We start from the raw sequence: 16,420 nt of genomic DNA, 5'->3' as shown, positions 1-16,420 counted from the left end.
CATAAACCTCACCTCACTGTTCAGTTGGAAAGTTAAATGTATTTCATTGCTGTCTCTAATGCTTTATCTCACCAACAGGGGAACTACGATCCAGATCTGTCCTGGAATGAACCGGTCCAAACCGAGGACTATGACTGGACTCCTGTAGACTCACCGAGGACCACAACTGCCGGTTTACCATTTTTCCCTTTGCCCGGTATCAGAACCACAACAGAGTCGGGTCGTAGGAGAACCACTGATCCGGTTTCCCCGGTCACACCCAGTCGTTCTGATCGAGTTCAGACCACCTCTAAGGAAAATGCACATCGCAGTACCGCCAGACCGCCACCGGAGGTCACCCTGTCACCAGGAACCAGAGGAAGCTCAAGTGGCAACGGTGACTTCAGTGGCAACTTGCCCATTTCCTCCACTACAACAACCAAGGCCGTGCTTAGTAGCAGTACTCCTGTATACTCAACAGCAAAGACAAATGGTGTCCTTGATAGCAGCTCTGCAATACACTCCACTACAAGAACTAATGGTGGCTTTAGCACCACTACTCCCAATGCAAAGACAAAAGGTGTCCTGGGTAGAAGTACTCCTGTGTCCAGCACTGCGGCGACCACAGCGGCGTCTCGAACCGGCGACACGAGCAGCACGACATCATCGCCCTTCATCCGGGCCAAGACTGACCGAGGCAGCGCGGCGCGTCCCGTAAACGAAGCCGCCAACAACGGAAGCGAGTTCACCAAAACCGGAGGTCTTCCAGAGAGCGCGTTGGAAACGACCTCTGATCCCTCCTCCTCTAAGGAAGCCTCGCGCCGGCCTACGACTCCCAGCATGCCTCGTTTATCGTCTACGACCTCTGCCGTATTCAGTGGCATTCTCTTGCAGACGACGCAGCCGGTGTCCAACGGTGAGCGCCCCTCTGTCCTCCCTTCCACCTCCTCCTCCTCCTCCTTCGCCCCCCCTCTGTGTGACACCTCGGACCCTGGCGACCTCCCCGGCTCCGCCCCCCCCGCCTGCCTGCATGCCCCTCCCTCCTCCTCGTCTAGGCCTGTGTTGTCTGTGGCGCCCTCTGCAGGCGACTCCCAGCATGCCGCTACTGCACTTCTGTCTAGCAAAGACCCACTCCCGGCTGGTCCCACCCCCACGCTCCCTGCCTCCACTGCCGCCACCCTGTCTCACCCCCCTCACCCCTCGCACCCCCTGTCTGGTTGGGAGACTGACCCCGTCTCTCCTGGTGTTGGGTTTGATGATAATGATAGTGATGGTGATGTGTTCTCTGGCTCCTCGTCTGCGGTCTCTTCTGGTGACCCCTCGCCCTTTAGCGATACTCCCCCTCTCCAAACGGCGCCGGACCCGTCAGGCGGCACCGCCGAGCCGCCCGACTCCCCCTGGGATCCCTCAGAGCTTTCTAGATCGCTCTCAGCGGTCTCTCTGTCTCTCAGCCCCACCCTCCAGCCTTCAGTTCTCCTCTCTAGCGACTTCACCCTTTCCGGCGCCACCCCCGGCCTAACCGACTCTCTCTCAGGTGGGTTCGAGGACTCAAGGTACGCGACGGGGAGCGCGATAGACTCTTTTCTCTCCGAGGTCAGCGGTGATGGGTTTCCATTAGCTAGCGGCGTGGACGCCATGTGCACCTGCTCTCTCGAGCCGTCGGCATCCTCGTCCTGGTTGCATGCCTCTCATATCCCCCTGCCCTCCTCGGCCTGGGGCACTGCTAGCTTAGAGCTTTACTCTAGTGCGGGCCTCCCTTCGGCCCCTGGTAGTGCCATAGACGACCTTCTCCATTCTCTGTCTGTGGTGGGTTCTGATGGTCTGTCCGTAGACCAGCCTCTGCTCTCCTATAGCGCTATCTCTCCTTCATCGTCCTCTCCACATTCCCGCCTTCTCCCGGCCACCCATAGTGACCTGCCCCTCTCTGTTGCAGCCACAGCGTCCGGTGTCGAGGACCGCTGGTTCTCGGCGTCAGACGGGAACTCTGTCCTCCGAACCTCGGCCCCTCCCTCACCCACAGCCTCTCCCTCCACCCCCACCTCAGAAGGACAGGTGTTAGACAATAGCAGCAGTGCCTCCGGCTCGGCCCAGGAGGGTATAGATCAGGAGTGGGACAGGGTTTCGGCGTCGGCCTCCGGAGAGAGCGTGCTCTCTTATTCGACCGAAGTCACTCCCACCGTTCCCCCGTCGCCGGCCTCGGAGTTCGGCGCGACCCCGGACGACTCCGACGAACGCTCCTCTGCGTTCTATTTCGAAAGTGAGAGCGGCAGCGCCATCGCCACGGAGGTAGGAGGCACGGCAACTGCAACCGTATCCGCGGTAACCTCGACTTCGCCCTGGTCGCTGGGCGGGGAGGACGAGAGCGGCTCGGGGCAAGGTGAGAGCTTGTACGACAACGAGACATCCTCTGACTTCAGTATCCCCGAGCGCACAGAAAGAGAGTCGGAGGAGGAGCCAGTCGCAGGTAAACACCCGTCCGCGTGGGTCCTACATCTATGACAAAATGCCAAGGGATCAGGAAGTGTTTTGGAGATCCAAAAGATGACTAATCCACCATCTGTCTGCAAAAAAACTAAATTTCATTTTGTGTGTGTGTGTATGAGAGAGTGAGTAAAAGGTTTTGTCTGGAAAAAAATACATCCGTTCAAGACAAAACATGTTAAGTTTGGGGATCCTTGAAAAACACGTCATGGGTTAAAAGTCACCGGTATGATCCCCATAACTTAGATGAACATATCATCATCATTATCATCATCATCATCATTTGAATGTCTCTTCTGGTCTCTTCTCTACTTTGTTCCTTAACATTTCAATCCCACTCCTGTTGTATTTATCCACAAGCATTTGGTGCCAGACACATTCAGATATTTTAGCTATGCTGCATACTTAGTTTATGCCAAATCAGCCGAACATTTCCTACTCTAAAGCCACTTCTTATGTGAATTAAGAAATATATATTTAGTTTAAGAAATGTTCATGTGAACGAATTGGGAGGGTATAGCTACTTCAGAGATATGTAGTGCTATAGGTAATTTTCTGTCTAGAAGACAGAAAATGGTTGATGCATGCCAAGTTTGATATTGATTCATCATTTGAGTCCTTCCACTTGAGGTCTCCAGCTTTTTCTGTTACATCTTGTAGGTATCTGCTGAAGAAAAGCACTGTAGTTTGTCTTTTGTAGTGTTAAAATTCATGGGCTGACGGCAGCAGTTTCAGAAATTCAGTTTACAACCCAATGTCCTCAACAAGCATAGAGATTCTACTCCTACTATTCTACTACTACTACCTCTACTGATACTACTACTCTGATTCTACTGCTCCCAGATGTTAGAAAGGGCCTCAGACAGTGTGATCTGTCGATGCACAGCCACCAGAGAGCAGCAAAACTCTTCTCAGGCTTAAATTGTTCCAGATTCTGTCAGAGGTGCTAAACCTCTCCATCTACACCAATGATTCTCAACCTTTTTCATATCAAGGACCCCTAATTTAGTCCACATCAGGGCCACAGACCCCCAATTGCTGAGATTTTGTCTCTCTGACCCAAATCTGAGAATATTTTAATTGTTAGATATGATTTTGTCCAGAATCCCATGACTGTCTGTATTGTAGGTAGAGAGATAACAGTGAAACTATGATCAGAACAGTCATTCTTCTACATTCTCTAATTGTGTTAACTTTTTCTAAATGAAATAATGCTGAAGTTTAACAATTCATCCCCCCTGGAACCCCCTCAAGGACCCCTGGTGGTCCCCGGACCCCACGTTGAGAACCACTGATCTACACTGCATACAGTCTCCAAGAGGCTTTAAAATCCTCAGTAACCAGGGGCGTGAATTCACTAAACCCCAAGGATTTAGTGAACAGATTGTGTTTGTAACATGTTTTACTGAATACGCAACATGTTTCGAACCTTCCTACTTGGTTATGCACCAAAGAAAGAATAAAGAACTTGCCCACTGAACTCTAAACTCATGCAGACTCTTGTGCATACAGATTCAACAAAAGGAGGGAAGTCTGCAGTACCAAATTAATTACAAATGTTTATTATAACCAACAGCAGCAGACAGAAACGTGCTTGTTTGTTCTTTGTCTGCTGCTGTGCGTTATAATAAACATTTGTAATTAATTTGGTAGTGCGGACTTTCCTCCTTCCCACCGAACAAACAAAAACAAATTATCAGCTTAGTGAGAACATCGGTCCTGATGTGAGTTTTTTAAGATGCGGCCCCCTATCTTGCCTTGCCCACTTTATGTTTATTCCCATGTCAGTAACCTTCCCTATCCCTCACACTCTGAACTTATCCTTTGGTTTGAAATCTTTTCAAATTGGACTATCAATAGAGCTTTCACGGTGTTTGCCTTTAATTTTCATCAGAGCCACTTTGAGTCACCTTGTTGCTTCAGTCTCTGCACCAAACACAAATAACCTTTTGCGTTTTTGAGTAGACACATTCAGCCCAGGCTCTTTCTCTGCCATTATCACTGCCAGTGTGACCAGGTTTTGAGAAGCAGCCAGAGATCTGTTGGATGAATGAACGGGCTTTATGCAGAGCGTGCATAGAGTAGAAAGAGCAAAACGGTCGCATTAGAAATACTAGTCGACAGGCCTGACCCAGCCATTCACATTCAACTGAGTCAGTTTTTACAGAAGTGGTGAGTTTTGACAAACAGGCTTCCAGTCAAGGTTAATCCATACTAACGTTTTCCTTACTGGTTGGCAAACGAATAAACGGAAGATTCAGAGCAGCTCAATAAGGTCAGACTCAGCTGTCAGGTTTTCATTGCTGTTATTCAAGGTACACCGTCGCAATTATGCCGCTTGTTTGACTTTTGCTCAGCATGGCTTGTGTGCTGCTGCGGTCTGATGAATGTGTTTGGCTTGATCTGTGTTAACTATGATTACGAGCCTTTGTGCCTCTCTGTGTTCTGTGGAGTGGGTTGACAGGTGGTTGGAGTGTGATAGTCGTGTGTTTGTGTTGCAGTAGATGGATGAATGTGAATGGTCATACATGTGTCGGTGTTGTGTGTCCTGGGCTACTAATATGATTCATGATTCTTACTGAAGCAGGTACTAACAGCTGACTGTAGTTTTAGTTCTACCAACATTTTTCGGAGGCATATTACTTTTTGTCTCAGTGGGCTGAGGCAAAAAGTAATATTAATATTAATTACAGTAATGTTAGATTGAAGCTCAGTGAAAAAGACAAGAGGTAAGAGAGGAGGAAGCTAATATTATGAAGCCTAGCACTCTGCTGCTAACTGAAAAAATACAATCTAGCCATACTAAGTTATCGAGGTTAGCTAGTTAGCCTAGCTTATCTTCCAAGTTCAAACTAGCCATACTAGTTTATAGCTATCTAGGTAAGCTAGTTAGCTACCTGCTGACCTTCCAAGTTCAAACTAACCTATAGCTACTGTAAAACTTAAATTAATAGCCCAGGCTTTCATTTGCTTCAAACACTGAACTTAACTGGCCTATATTTGGGACAGGCGTCTACATGGGACAGGCCTTTAATTCCTTTCGCACAAAACTCTTGCTCAGTAAAGATGGGAAATACTATCAAATTGTTTATTTAAACCAGTGTGAATATTACTTGTATAAAAATTAGGCTATCGAATAACATATAAATTACGAATCATTAATTTGATCTCGCTCCGAGAGAGAGAGAGAGAGAGACAGAGAAGCAGTGGTCGAGCAAGCTAGAAAGTGAATGAAGAGAGGGAGCGGTGGTAGCGAGAAAGCCGTTGAATCAGAGAAATAAAACGTTATTTTCTGATTGTTTCACAGCGGTTACGTTCTAAAGCACAGAGAGAGAGAGAGAGAGAGAGAGACCCATATCAAAATCCTGGTAGCCTACCTTAGAAAGGATGAAAGCCGAAAAAAGATCAACAGAGAAATGTCTTGCTGCTGCTTCTCCTGAGTTTTGTTCAGCAAATTTGAAACTGACAGCTTGAATTTCAGGTCGTACTTTTTTCTCTGTGCCGCCATGGCGATTAACAAATGTGACTGATGTTTGAGTGCAAGTAAAAAAATAAAAATAAACTGCTTCGCAGCGTCAATGGCAACCGGCTTCTAATTGAAACCGGCCTTTATTTGTCAAAACGTGTAGCCACACCCGGCCAGTATAAGGGACTCGCCGTTTAATTGAAGGTATTTAATTACGGTATGTTGCTAAGCTAGCTAGTTGCTGACTTTCCAACTTTATAATTTTATTCATATTTTGATGAGTTCCTTCTTTGTCATGCAAGTTTGCCATTTAGCTAACTTGCGCTCTGAAAAACTGTGGTTCTTTGGCTCCGCCCGCTGAGGTTTAATTCAACCAATCAGATTATTTCTGCCTCCAGAGAACGTTTGTAGCAGTAAAACTCAAATCTGAAACAGTTGATAGAAATGTGATTCCTTTACACTTGTTTTTTTGTCTACATGGCAATCTGCCATAGTTTATTCTATCTATCTATCTAGCTGTCTGTCTGTCTATCTCTCTATCTATCTACCTACCTACCTACCTACCTACCTACCTGTGTGTGTGTGTGTGTCTGTCTCTCTCCAGATGCCAGTAACAGCAGTCATGAGTCCAGGGTCGGTCTGGTGAGGGAGAGGGAGAGGAAGGCGGTGGTTCCCCTGGCTGTCGTCTCCACCCTGACCTTCCTGGGTCTGGTGGTTCTGATCGGCATCCTCATCTACTGGAGGTAGGACCTGCTCAGCTGGAGAGCCAGGCACTGAGACTGCCGGGTCGCGGGTCCCAGTCCCTCTGGGCTCATAAGGCTCTGAGGATAAAACTGCACACTGTTTCTTCTTTTGTTATTTTTATTTCTCTTTTGGCATGGATGTTTTGGCTGTAAAAAAAAAAAAGAAGAAACAGATTGCAGGCTCTTTGTTTATTGTCCATATTAACTAATGCACCAAAAATTAACATTAGAATTCTGTTGTTTGAGCGAGGACTCTATAAAATTGTACACCAAATTTCAAATCTAGATACACAGACACTAGATGGATAGGTTTTCCTAGTAAACACAATCATCCATAAACTTAACATAATCTTAATTAAACACAGACATCAGGAAAATAGGAGAAAAAAATCTGAATAAAAAAGAGAAAAATGAAACAAAATGAAAAATAAAGCAAACCAACATTTTACAACAATTTACATCTCTCTAAACCCTCCATTTATGTATTGGGGGAACAACAGGTTTCCTCCCCTTAGCCCCCAATGCTGAAATGTGTTTATTTTTAATCTATTTTAGTAGTCAGACTGGGGTCAGTTTGTGTTTGCAAACTGATTTTTGCCTTCTGACCTGGACGGGGTTTGACACATCACGTGCCAACAGCTTATACAATCACAGAAAAGTAACAATCACAGAAAAGTATTAAAAAATCTATTTAGTTGACTTTTTTCCGACTGACATCTTACATCGGCATTGTCATGGTGCCAACACTGTCAGGGTCAGGGGTTCAATTCCCTGTGCAGTTCAGTATGTAGAGCAAGGCACTAACAATGTCAGAGTTAGGGGTTCAATTCCCTCTAGACTAAACCTGTATGAAGTCCTGTTCCTGTGAGCTGCTGTGGATAAAGCCTCCAGACTGCAGATGTTACTGCTCCACCATGTGATTCAGATCATTACTGTCACTGTTTGGTTCATCGCTCTAAAAAGAGTCTCCATTGTTGAAATGTTTTATGATTTTTGTGTTTATTTTCCTCTGTGCTGTTCTGTCCTTGAGGCTCTCTGCTCTGCTCTGCTCTGTTCTGTTCTAGAGCTGGGCGATATGGTTGAAATCAATATCATGATAATCATAAGGATTTTTTTCGATATCAATATATATCACGATATGGTTCATGTATGCAAAATCACGTTAAATAATCAAATTAATGTTCATCTCATTGAACCGAATGGTGATGTTAGGTGTGACAAAAAAAAGTCTGAGAGGGGGGGGGGGGGGTAGTGAAGGGGAGCCATTGGCCAGAAGACTCTCATATTTGTCTGGGAAGCTTAATCTCCTTGAACACGAGCCCCGTCCTGTTTTTACATTGTGATGTGTGTGTGTGTGTGTGTGTGTGTGTGTGTGTGTGTGTGTGTGTCCTGTCTGTTGTTGCTGTAGGACTGCCTCAGTCTCAGTCTCAGTCTGTGTCTCTGTCTGGCCGGTCTGAAAGAAAGCTTTCAGCTGCTGAGGGAAGTAAAGCTGCTGTATGACACTGACAGAAGTCTGTTTGGGAACAGTGTGAAAGGCACAAACCTCAAAGTGACTTTGTTTTGTAGAGAAGCATCTCTCTCTCTCTCTCTCTCTCTCTCTCTCTCTCTCTCTCTCTCTCTCTCTCTCTCTCTCTCGCTCTCTGTCTGTCTCTCTCTCTCTCTCTCTCTCTCTCTCTCTCTCTCTCTCTCTCTCTCTCTCTCTCTCTCTCTCTCTCTCTCTCTGCCACTCAGACTGTGAAATAACCAACTTCAGAAATCCAATCAGGACTCGCTGTCAGCCGCAGTGTAAACACTTTTCAGAGGCTGTACGTTTCTGATCTGCCGTGCGGAGAGGCGACATATTGTTCTTGTTTTCTGCTCTGCCTGTTGTTGTACGTCAGATTGAGCAGTGTTAAGCCGGTAATAATCTGAGGCTGAGGGATTAATCCCGGGTGGAGGATGTACCTCGAGCCGCGGGCCGGGGGATGGAAAAGGAAAAGGACATCCGGCCGATTCTGTCCGACACGAGGAATCGTGTCTGCGGCCTGTAAGGACAAACTGCTCTAATCTGCTGCCTCAGAGACACGGAGCTCATTTGGCCTCTCTGCTGTGCTTTTGAGGTCAGACACTCTGAGTCCAGTTTGACTCAACATTCACTGCAGTGAGCCCAGGAAGTTGCTCCTACGATTAGTATTCAGCCAAATGGTTCTTAAATATCTCATGAAACAGGTGCTGTACACTTCAAAAAAAACTCTATCTTAACAACTCATTTTAGGGCTGCAACTAACGATTATTTTCATTGTCGATTAATCTGTCAATTATTTTCTCGATTAATCCATTAGTTGTTTGGTCTATAAAATGTCAGAAAATGGTGAAAAATGTGGATCAGTGTTTCCCAAAGCCCAAGATGACGTCCTCAAATGTCTTGTTTTGTCCACAACCCAAAGATATTCAGTTTACTGTCATAGAGGAGGAAAGAAACCAGAAAATATTCACATTTAAGAAGCTGGACTCAGAGAATTTTGACTTATTTTTCTTAAAAAATTACTCAAACCGATTAATCGATTATCAAAATAGTTGGTGATTAATTTAATAATTGACAACTAATCGATTAATCATTGCAGCTCTAACTCATTTAGTCTGTTATTGAGTCCTAAAATCATAATCTTCTTAAAACAAGTGAAGAAATCTGCCAGTGGTGTTAGATCATTTCACTTGTTTCCAATTCAACTCAAATTGTTTCAAGAATTTAGTAGAATCAAGTGTCATTTTCTTGATAGCAGTGCAGTGATCTGCCTTATTCTGACTGTTCTGCTCTCCTCATTTGTGTGGATTGTGCAGGAACAGCAAAAGGATAGTCTCAAAATCAAATAAATAAGAGGAAAGTCACTGAAAGTAATAATAATAATAATAAACTTTATTTGTATAGCACCTTTCATACAAGAAATGCAGCTCAAAGTGCTTTACAACAAAGAAATTACATGCACCAAGTGCTTCACATAAAACTTGATTATAGCGAAAATAAGATAAAGATGAGAATAGAATACATGCATAAAATATGATGGATAATAATAGTAAAAATAAGATAAAAATGAGGATTGCATAACATAAGATGAAAAATAAAACCCACTGAATAATAATAATAAAAATAAAGTTAAAAAATAGAGTACATAGAATGCATAAAATCAAGTAAAATACAACATTTTAAAAGAAGTGCAGCAGTGCATCAGTGTGAAGCAAAGTGTAAAAAAGAGTTTGAGGTCTGGATCAGGAGAGTCAGAGCGAGTTAAAGGCTAAAGTGAAGAGAGAAGTTTTGAGCTTTCTTTTAAACGTATTTAGAGAGCTGGCTTCCCAACACGTGTCACTTTATCCACAAATGCAGACTCATCACTTCACAAGCCAATTTTACTTTTGAGAATGCTTACTGTACAAAATACATATGGAAATTGGAAACATACATATTTTGTTTTTCCTACACAAAGTACGAGATATTTGTGCAAAACGGAAAACATGTTTCACAAATACTGTATGTATCAATTTGTACAAATCATTGCACATTTAAATGACAATTTACATGACACAAGTAGAGAGATATTTGTTTATGGATAGTAAAACACATTGTGATGTGTTTCTTATTTGTGGATCATTAGAGACACTTTTGTCAATGATATTGAGTCCAGTCTCTCCATAATTTCACCTTCTGGAAGTCTGATAAACTTTAAAAGAGAAATTCATCAAGCTTGTAGAGAGTATAATAATAGAGAAGTAATAATAATAATAATAATAATGATAATAATAATAAAGACAGTGTGTTTCATTGGACACACAAACGCCTCTCTGCCGCCTCCAAAACACGGATCTTTAATCTCAGCGAACTCTTCTTCTGTTTTTGTCCAGAATAATCCTTGATGCCCATTTTTGGCCGAGACAACGCAGGTTCCTCATCCGTTTAAAACCTTGTTGAGGATTAGATGGAACATCTTCCTTCCTGTGTTTGTGGGAGATTACCACGTGTTCTCCAGAGTCTGGGCTGCGCCGCCTCGCCCGGCAACATCACAACAAAAGATTTTTCTGCTGCGCAAATCCTGAAGCATTTGCTCACAGTATTGTTTGGTCTGTTAAGATTTTTATTAAGATTTACAAGATGTAGCACAACATCAACACAGATATTTTGATCATTTCTTTACTTGGAGTGATTATTATTATTTTTCAGCCAAACCAAACTCTCCCTCTCTGTCCAGTGGTTGTATTTTCTGTTCAGGATTCCTACAAAACACGTTTTCCATATTTTTAACAGTTTAACTGGATTTGTAGATTTCATTCAACTTTGCTCCAGTCCAATGTCAGTCTCAAGTCTTGAGGCTCAATTCTAAATGTAGATCACCAAGTCAAGTCCAAGTCAAGTCCATGTCATTAATGTCAAGCCTCAAGTCTAAATGTAGAACAGCAAGTCAAGTCAGAACAAATCAAGAGTCCAGTATCAATTTAATATCTTAAAGAAAACTAAATATCTAGGACTTTTCAATGCAATATGGTTTTAATAGGATAAAAACTTGGTAAGAGCATCATGAGTTTGATTTCTATAATCAGTTTCAACTTCAATAAATTCAATCATTCCATACAAATTCAGAAAACAGAATTTAAATTCAGTCGTCTGCTGGAACAAATCTCATCACTTTCAATCTAAGTCATTTACACAAACACAAGATCTCAAGTCAAGACTTTAGAAACCTTTTCAAGTCATCAGAGTACAAGTCAGAGTCAAGTCCCAAGTCACCAGAACCCAAGTCAGAGTCAAGTCCCAAGTCACCAGAACCCAAGTCAGAGTCAAGTCCCAAGTCACCAGAACCCAAGTCAGAGTCAAGTCCCAAGTCACCAGAACCCAAGTCAAGTCTCAAGTCTTCTCTTCATGCATGTGACTCGAGTCTCCACCTCTGGCAGTGTCATCATATTTAGCAACACTAAATCATATTTTTTCACACTTTTCCAGACGTTTTGTCCAATTCCCAAACTGACCTGAAAATGATCCAATTCTCAAGTCACTCTGTCAGTCACACAGGATGTTTGACTGTTTTATTCGATCACAGACCGTCTGTCCTGTTCTGGGGGTTTTTTTTAAGTCGAACTCCAGTTGTAGTTGAAGATGTTTGTGTTTGTTTCGTCTGCAGGAACTGTTTCCAGACCGCTCACTTCTACATCGAAGACAGCACATCGCCCAGAGTGATCGCTGTACCGGCTGCTGCTGCGCTCACATCAGGTAACACACACACACACACACACACACACACACACACACACACAACCTGTTATGTAAGAGATATTGGACAGTGAGCCGGTCATTATCACAAAATAACCGACAGGGTGAATCAAGACCCGACACTGTCCATTATCCTGCTGATCACACAGCTGCTGACCAAAAATATTCATCATTTGACACCAAATACTGATTTAAAATGATTTTAAAGTAATTTACAGACTTCCACCAAAAAGTAGTTCAGCAGAACTGTAACCATAGAAACGCCTTTAGCTAGCATCCATGCTACACAACACTGAATTATCGCCCGGGTCTACTGTTGGCATATCGGTCCCTTTTCTCACGTCTGGGTTGATCAGTGATAGAGTCCTGTGGCCTCAAATTTAGGCCCGAGCCCAACCCCGGCCCCATTTTTTATTTTTTTTTGTACATAAAAACCTAATGTATTTGATCACTTTCGAATAGCTTATTAAATCAATTCAAACGTTTATCAGAAAAAGTTTGAGCTTTTTAACAGGATCGGAGCCGCAACTCTGGAGATACGCATGACTTCTATTTTTGACGGACTGCTACGGGTCCGTCTGTTCCGTATTTTAACCATATAAATGTATATAAATAATAGTAGTTATTTATCACCATGTCAGTTAGGAAAATAGAGGATACATGAACGACCCGAGCCCGAGTTAGTGATGTGGAAATCGGCCCGAATCTATCATAGCCTCGGGCCCCGTCGGGCTCGGGCCAGAATGCAGGGCTCTAATCAGTGATATTTCTCCTCCTCCTCCTCCTCCTCCTCCTCCTCCTCCTCCTCCTTCTTCTTCTTCTTCTTCTTCTTCTTCTTCTTCTTCTTCTTCTTCTTCTTCTTCTCCTCCTGTCAGACGAGCACAAGCCGGTTCCGGTGAAGGAGTTCGTCAGACGGGTCGGCGAGCTGCACGACACCCAGGGCTTCTCCAGGGAGTTTGAGGTGCCGCATCCGCCTGTTATCTCACCTGCCGGTCTGTTAGATCACACTGTCCAATCCATCCACATGAGCAGGAAAAGGGCTCAGCTGGCCGCCATCCGCTTTGACAACAAGACAGTTTAACTTCTTCTGGATGGATGGATTCTTCAGCGTCCGTTCAGCCGATCAGAGGCGTCCCTGTGTTTGTTTTTGGAAAAACTAGCAGCGAACACAGAGACGACGGTCTTTAAAGACTTGATTTATTGATTTGATGAACTTCAGCAATTGAGGTTAAGTGGGGACAAAGTGAGATGGGTGACTTGCAATCTCTGAACCCATCGTCTATCGGTCTGACGACGGTTAGACTCTGGGGGCGACGGACAATATTTGTGGGTTTCCGGTGCAGCCAGCGGACATCCGGGCCAAGACTTCCTCTTCTGTGAGCCGGTCATTGTTTACAGTCCGATTAGCAACTTGAGATATGAGAATGGAGTCGGAGTCGAGAGACGACGTCTACGACCGGATTGTTTCACAAAGTTTTTTAGGTCCAGACGACATTTCGGCTAATCTCTATAAACAGATATTGCATAATGAGACCTCGTTGCTAAGTTGCTAATCGGACTGTAAACAATGACCGGCTCAGGAAGAGGAAGTCTTGGCCCGGATGTCCACTGGCTACACCGGAAACCCCGAAATATATATATATATATTTTTTTTGATGATATAGTATTTATTTGCTTTGGTAGAAGTGTAAGTAAAAAAACCAAACAATACATTTTCATAGGAAAGGGAGAATTCAGAATCAGTACAGTGGGAAATGAATGTACAAACATCTTGCCAAAAAATGCAAGAGTGGGGACATGACCAAAATAAATGACATATATCTTCTGGTACCAGTTGACAAAATGAGCAGTCCACTTCAATGTCCTTTTTATATCTTTGTAGAAACATTTTGGAGGGATAAAAACGGTGAATCATTTTAAAAGACACTTCCTTAACCTTATTTATAACCATATTATTTTATAAACCCCGAAATATTGGCCGTCGCCCCCCAGAGTCTAATCATCGTCAGACCGATAGACGATGGGTTCAGAGATTGGGTGACTTGTGGCTGTTGAGGCAGATAACTAAAACCCCGGGGATGAAAAAAAAAGCGATATTAAAAATAGAGTGATAACACCTGAGTCCGAGGCTTATTCAGTATTGTGTTTTACATGGCAGGTGAACACAGTAAACCTACAGTCAACCATAAGCCAACTGAGCATTTCAAAACAGGACGGCGCGACTAACTGTACATTTACACATAGCCGACCTGTCAGAAGTGTTTCCAGAGCCCAGTGTGCTGTGATTGGTTATCAGCTGCAGGGTGAAGCGTAAAGCAGTGGAACACGACCAAAGACTCACTTAAGGTTAAGACGCTCTTAGCTTAAGTTCTGTTTTGGGGCGATGCGCGTAAAAATCTACAAACTTTCCTAAAAAAAGCGCTCGTAGGAAACCTTCAGCTCCGGACGTGAAAATCACAACACTTATATAAACTGAATCCAGAAATAAAGCCCCGGCCGAGCTGCAGGATCAGAACTAAAAGATGAGATGTAAATATCAAACAAAGACCACAAATCACAGATAAAAAAAATGGGTTCAAGTAAAAGTAAGATGGAAAAAGTTTGTTTTCAGAAGTGATTTAAGCAAAAGACACCACACTGGTTTACAGGAAAGAGTTTGAATATCTGCAGTTTATTGTGATTTGTCTTGTTTGTGGAGGTTGTGGGTGACTGTTCATGTTCAGCCTGCATGCTGATGTCACTGAGCTGCATGCTGGGCACTGATGCACATCCAGATTCATGTAATGTGGTTTGACATTGAGCTGCATGACTATGGCATTATTATTATTATTATTTGGGGGACAAAATTATTTTTCTGCATTTTTGCATCTTATATCATTCATTTCATTCATATCATCAAATTGTCATGTATGATCATACTTGATTAATTGTGCAGCTCTAGTTTATCTCATTGTTGCAGACAGTGAGAAGCCTCCAGCCGTCTGAAGGGAAACAGCCTGTCAGTCTTCACTGTCGGCTACAGAGACCGGGAGTGGCCATCGGGAGAAAAATAATTTATGTCGTGGCCACGATTTACTGTAACGTGCACGAGAAGATATAATTCGTTCCCTCGATCAGGTTAAAATGAGCCTCGTTTTGGTTTATTCATGCGCACAAGATACAGTTCGTTCCCTCGATTTCCTCTTTATGCACAAATTGCCAAAACGTGCCTCTAAATAGTGACACGGTGCTCTGATATATAATCCATGCCTCTTCAGGAGTTTATAAAGAGTCAGTCACATATTGGTGATCATGTTTAAATGTGGCCTGTCCTGGGTGTGTTGCAGCACCTGATTGTGTTTACATGGCCTGAAGGTTAAGTGGATAAATATGTTGCAATATTTGGGGGATTTGCCTATTCAGCGTAAACAGACAATGGATATTAACATACCAAATCCTTACTAGGCCTATCTGCAATACCTAAAAGATTACTTTTAAGTTGCATTTTTTCCTAAACTGCACAGTTTAACGAAATCGAGGGAACGAATTGTATCTCGTGCGCACGAATGGACTAAAACTTGTGCACGTTACAGTAAATCGTGACTCAATATAACTTTTTTTCTCTCCCGATGGCCGCTCCCGGGCTCCGTAGAGAAGCCTCCAGCCGTCTGAAGGGAAACAGCCTGTCAGTCTTCTTCACTGTCGGCTTCAGATGAAACAAACATTAAAGCTCAGGTCACACAGTGAATCGAAGCCCCACTTTCTTTACAAGCTGTCGTTAAAGGAAAAATCAACCCAAAGTGAACTGAAGGCCTCTATGGTTACTTGATTGTGTGTTCAATCATAGGAAACCATTACTGTGCATATCAGTGTATTGCATTTTATCCATTAAAGACAAAACTCTATGACAGATCCACATGGCCCGTCCCACCAGCTTCTCTTTACATCTGTTAGCTTTACAAAGTCATGAACTATTACCATTTTACAGTCTGTTGACAGCAGAGACAGACACATGTGTAAAAGTTAAGATGGCGAACATATTAAATATAAATAAATAAAAATATGAAATAGATTTTGGTTTACCGAGTCTAGAAAGTCTAAAAAAAAATATGTGGTTTGGATTGGAATCTATGATTGACGGACAAGTTTGTACACCAATAGTTTTTTCTGCTTAGCCCCGCCCATCTGCTCCTTAGCCCCGCCCCTCTGTGCGGATCCATCATACAACAGGAAGATTTTTGTCCTTTCTGCTTCCCATTGAGCTTCACATCAATGGAAAGGGACAAACATGTCAAAAACACTGAGACAGAATATATTGGAAGCCTGATCAATATCTCCAGATTTATTACTACATTTTTTGTTGATGAATTTGATTTTTTAAGCTAATAAGGCTTGTTTATTATTCGGGTTGATTTCTCCTTTACGTCGCGGCAGCAGCATGAACTGTTAGCTGAAGTGTGTAAACTGTGTGTGTGAAGTTTTTGTGTGTCTTGTAATTTTACTTTTGCACCTTTTTGTTTGGCTGTGTGTGGCGGG

General features: G+C 43.3%; 1 protein-coding gene across 3 annotated transcripts in view; it reads left to right on the top strand.

Annotated features, from left to right (window-relative positions):
- Positions 1-16,420, top strand: part of LOC139655483 (receptor-type tyrosine-protein phosphatase zeta-like) — a 55,103-nt gene that overhangs the window by 18,349 nt on the left and 20,334 nt on the right. For all 3 annotated transcript variants that reach the window (XM_071532905.1, XM_071532904.1, XM_071532903.1), the window contains exons 5-9: positions 79-895; positions 1,913-2,443; positions 6,531-6,669; positions 11,817-11,905; positions 12,781-12,866. In XM_071532905.1, coding sequence (XP_071389006.1) covers positions 79-895; positions 1,913-2,443; positions 6,531-6,669; positions 11,817-11,905; positions 12,781-12,866 — 1,662 coding nt within the window. The remainder of the gene's footprint in view (positions 1-78; positions 896-1,912; positions 2,444-6,530; positions 6,670-11,816; positions 11,906-12,780; positions 12,867-16,420) is intronic.

Source organism: Centroberyx affinis, unplaced genomic scaffold, assembly GCF_046629955.1.
Source record: "Centroberyx affinis isolate AG114_WGS23_722 - 3 ecotype Tasmania unplaced genomic scaffold, CSIRO-AGI_Caff_v1 ptg002280l_1, whole genome shotgun sequence".
NCBI classification, from domain to species: domain Eukaryota; kingdom Metazoa; phylum Chordata; class Actinopteri; order Beryciformes; family Berycidae; genus Centroberyx; species Centroberyx affinis.
Note: the sequence above shows the minus strand (reverse complement) of the source record. Positions and strands in the feature narration are given on the sequence as shown.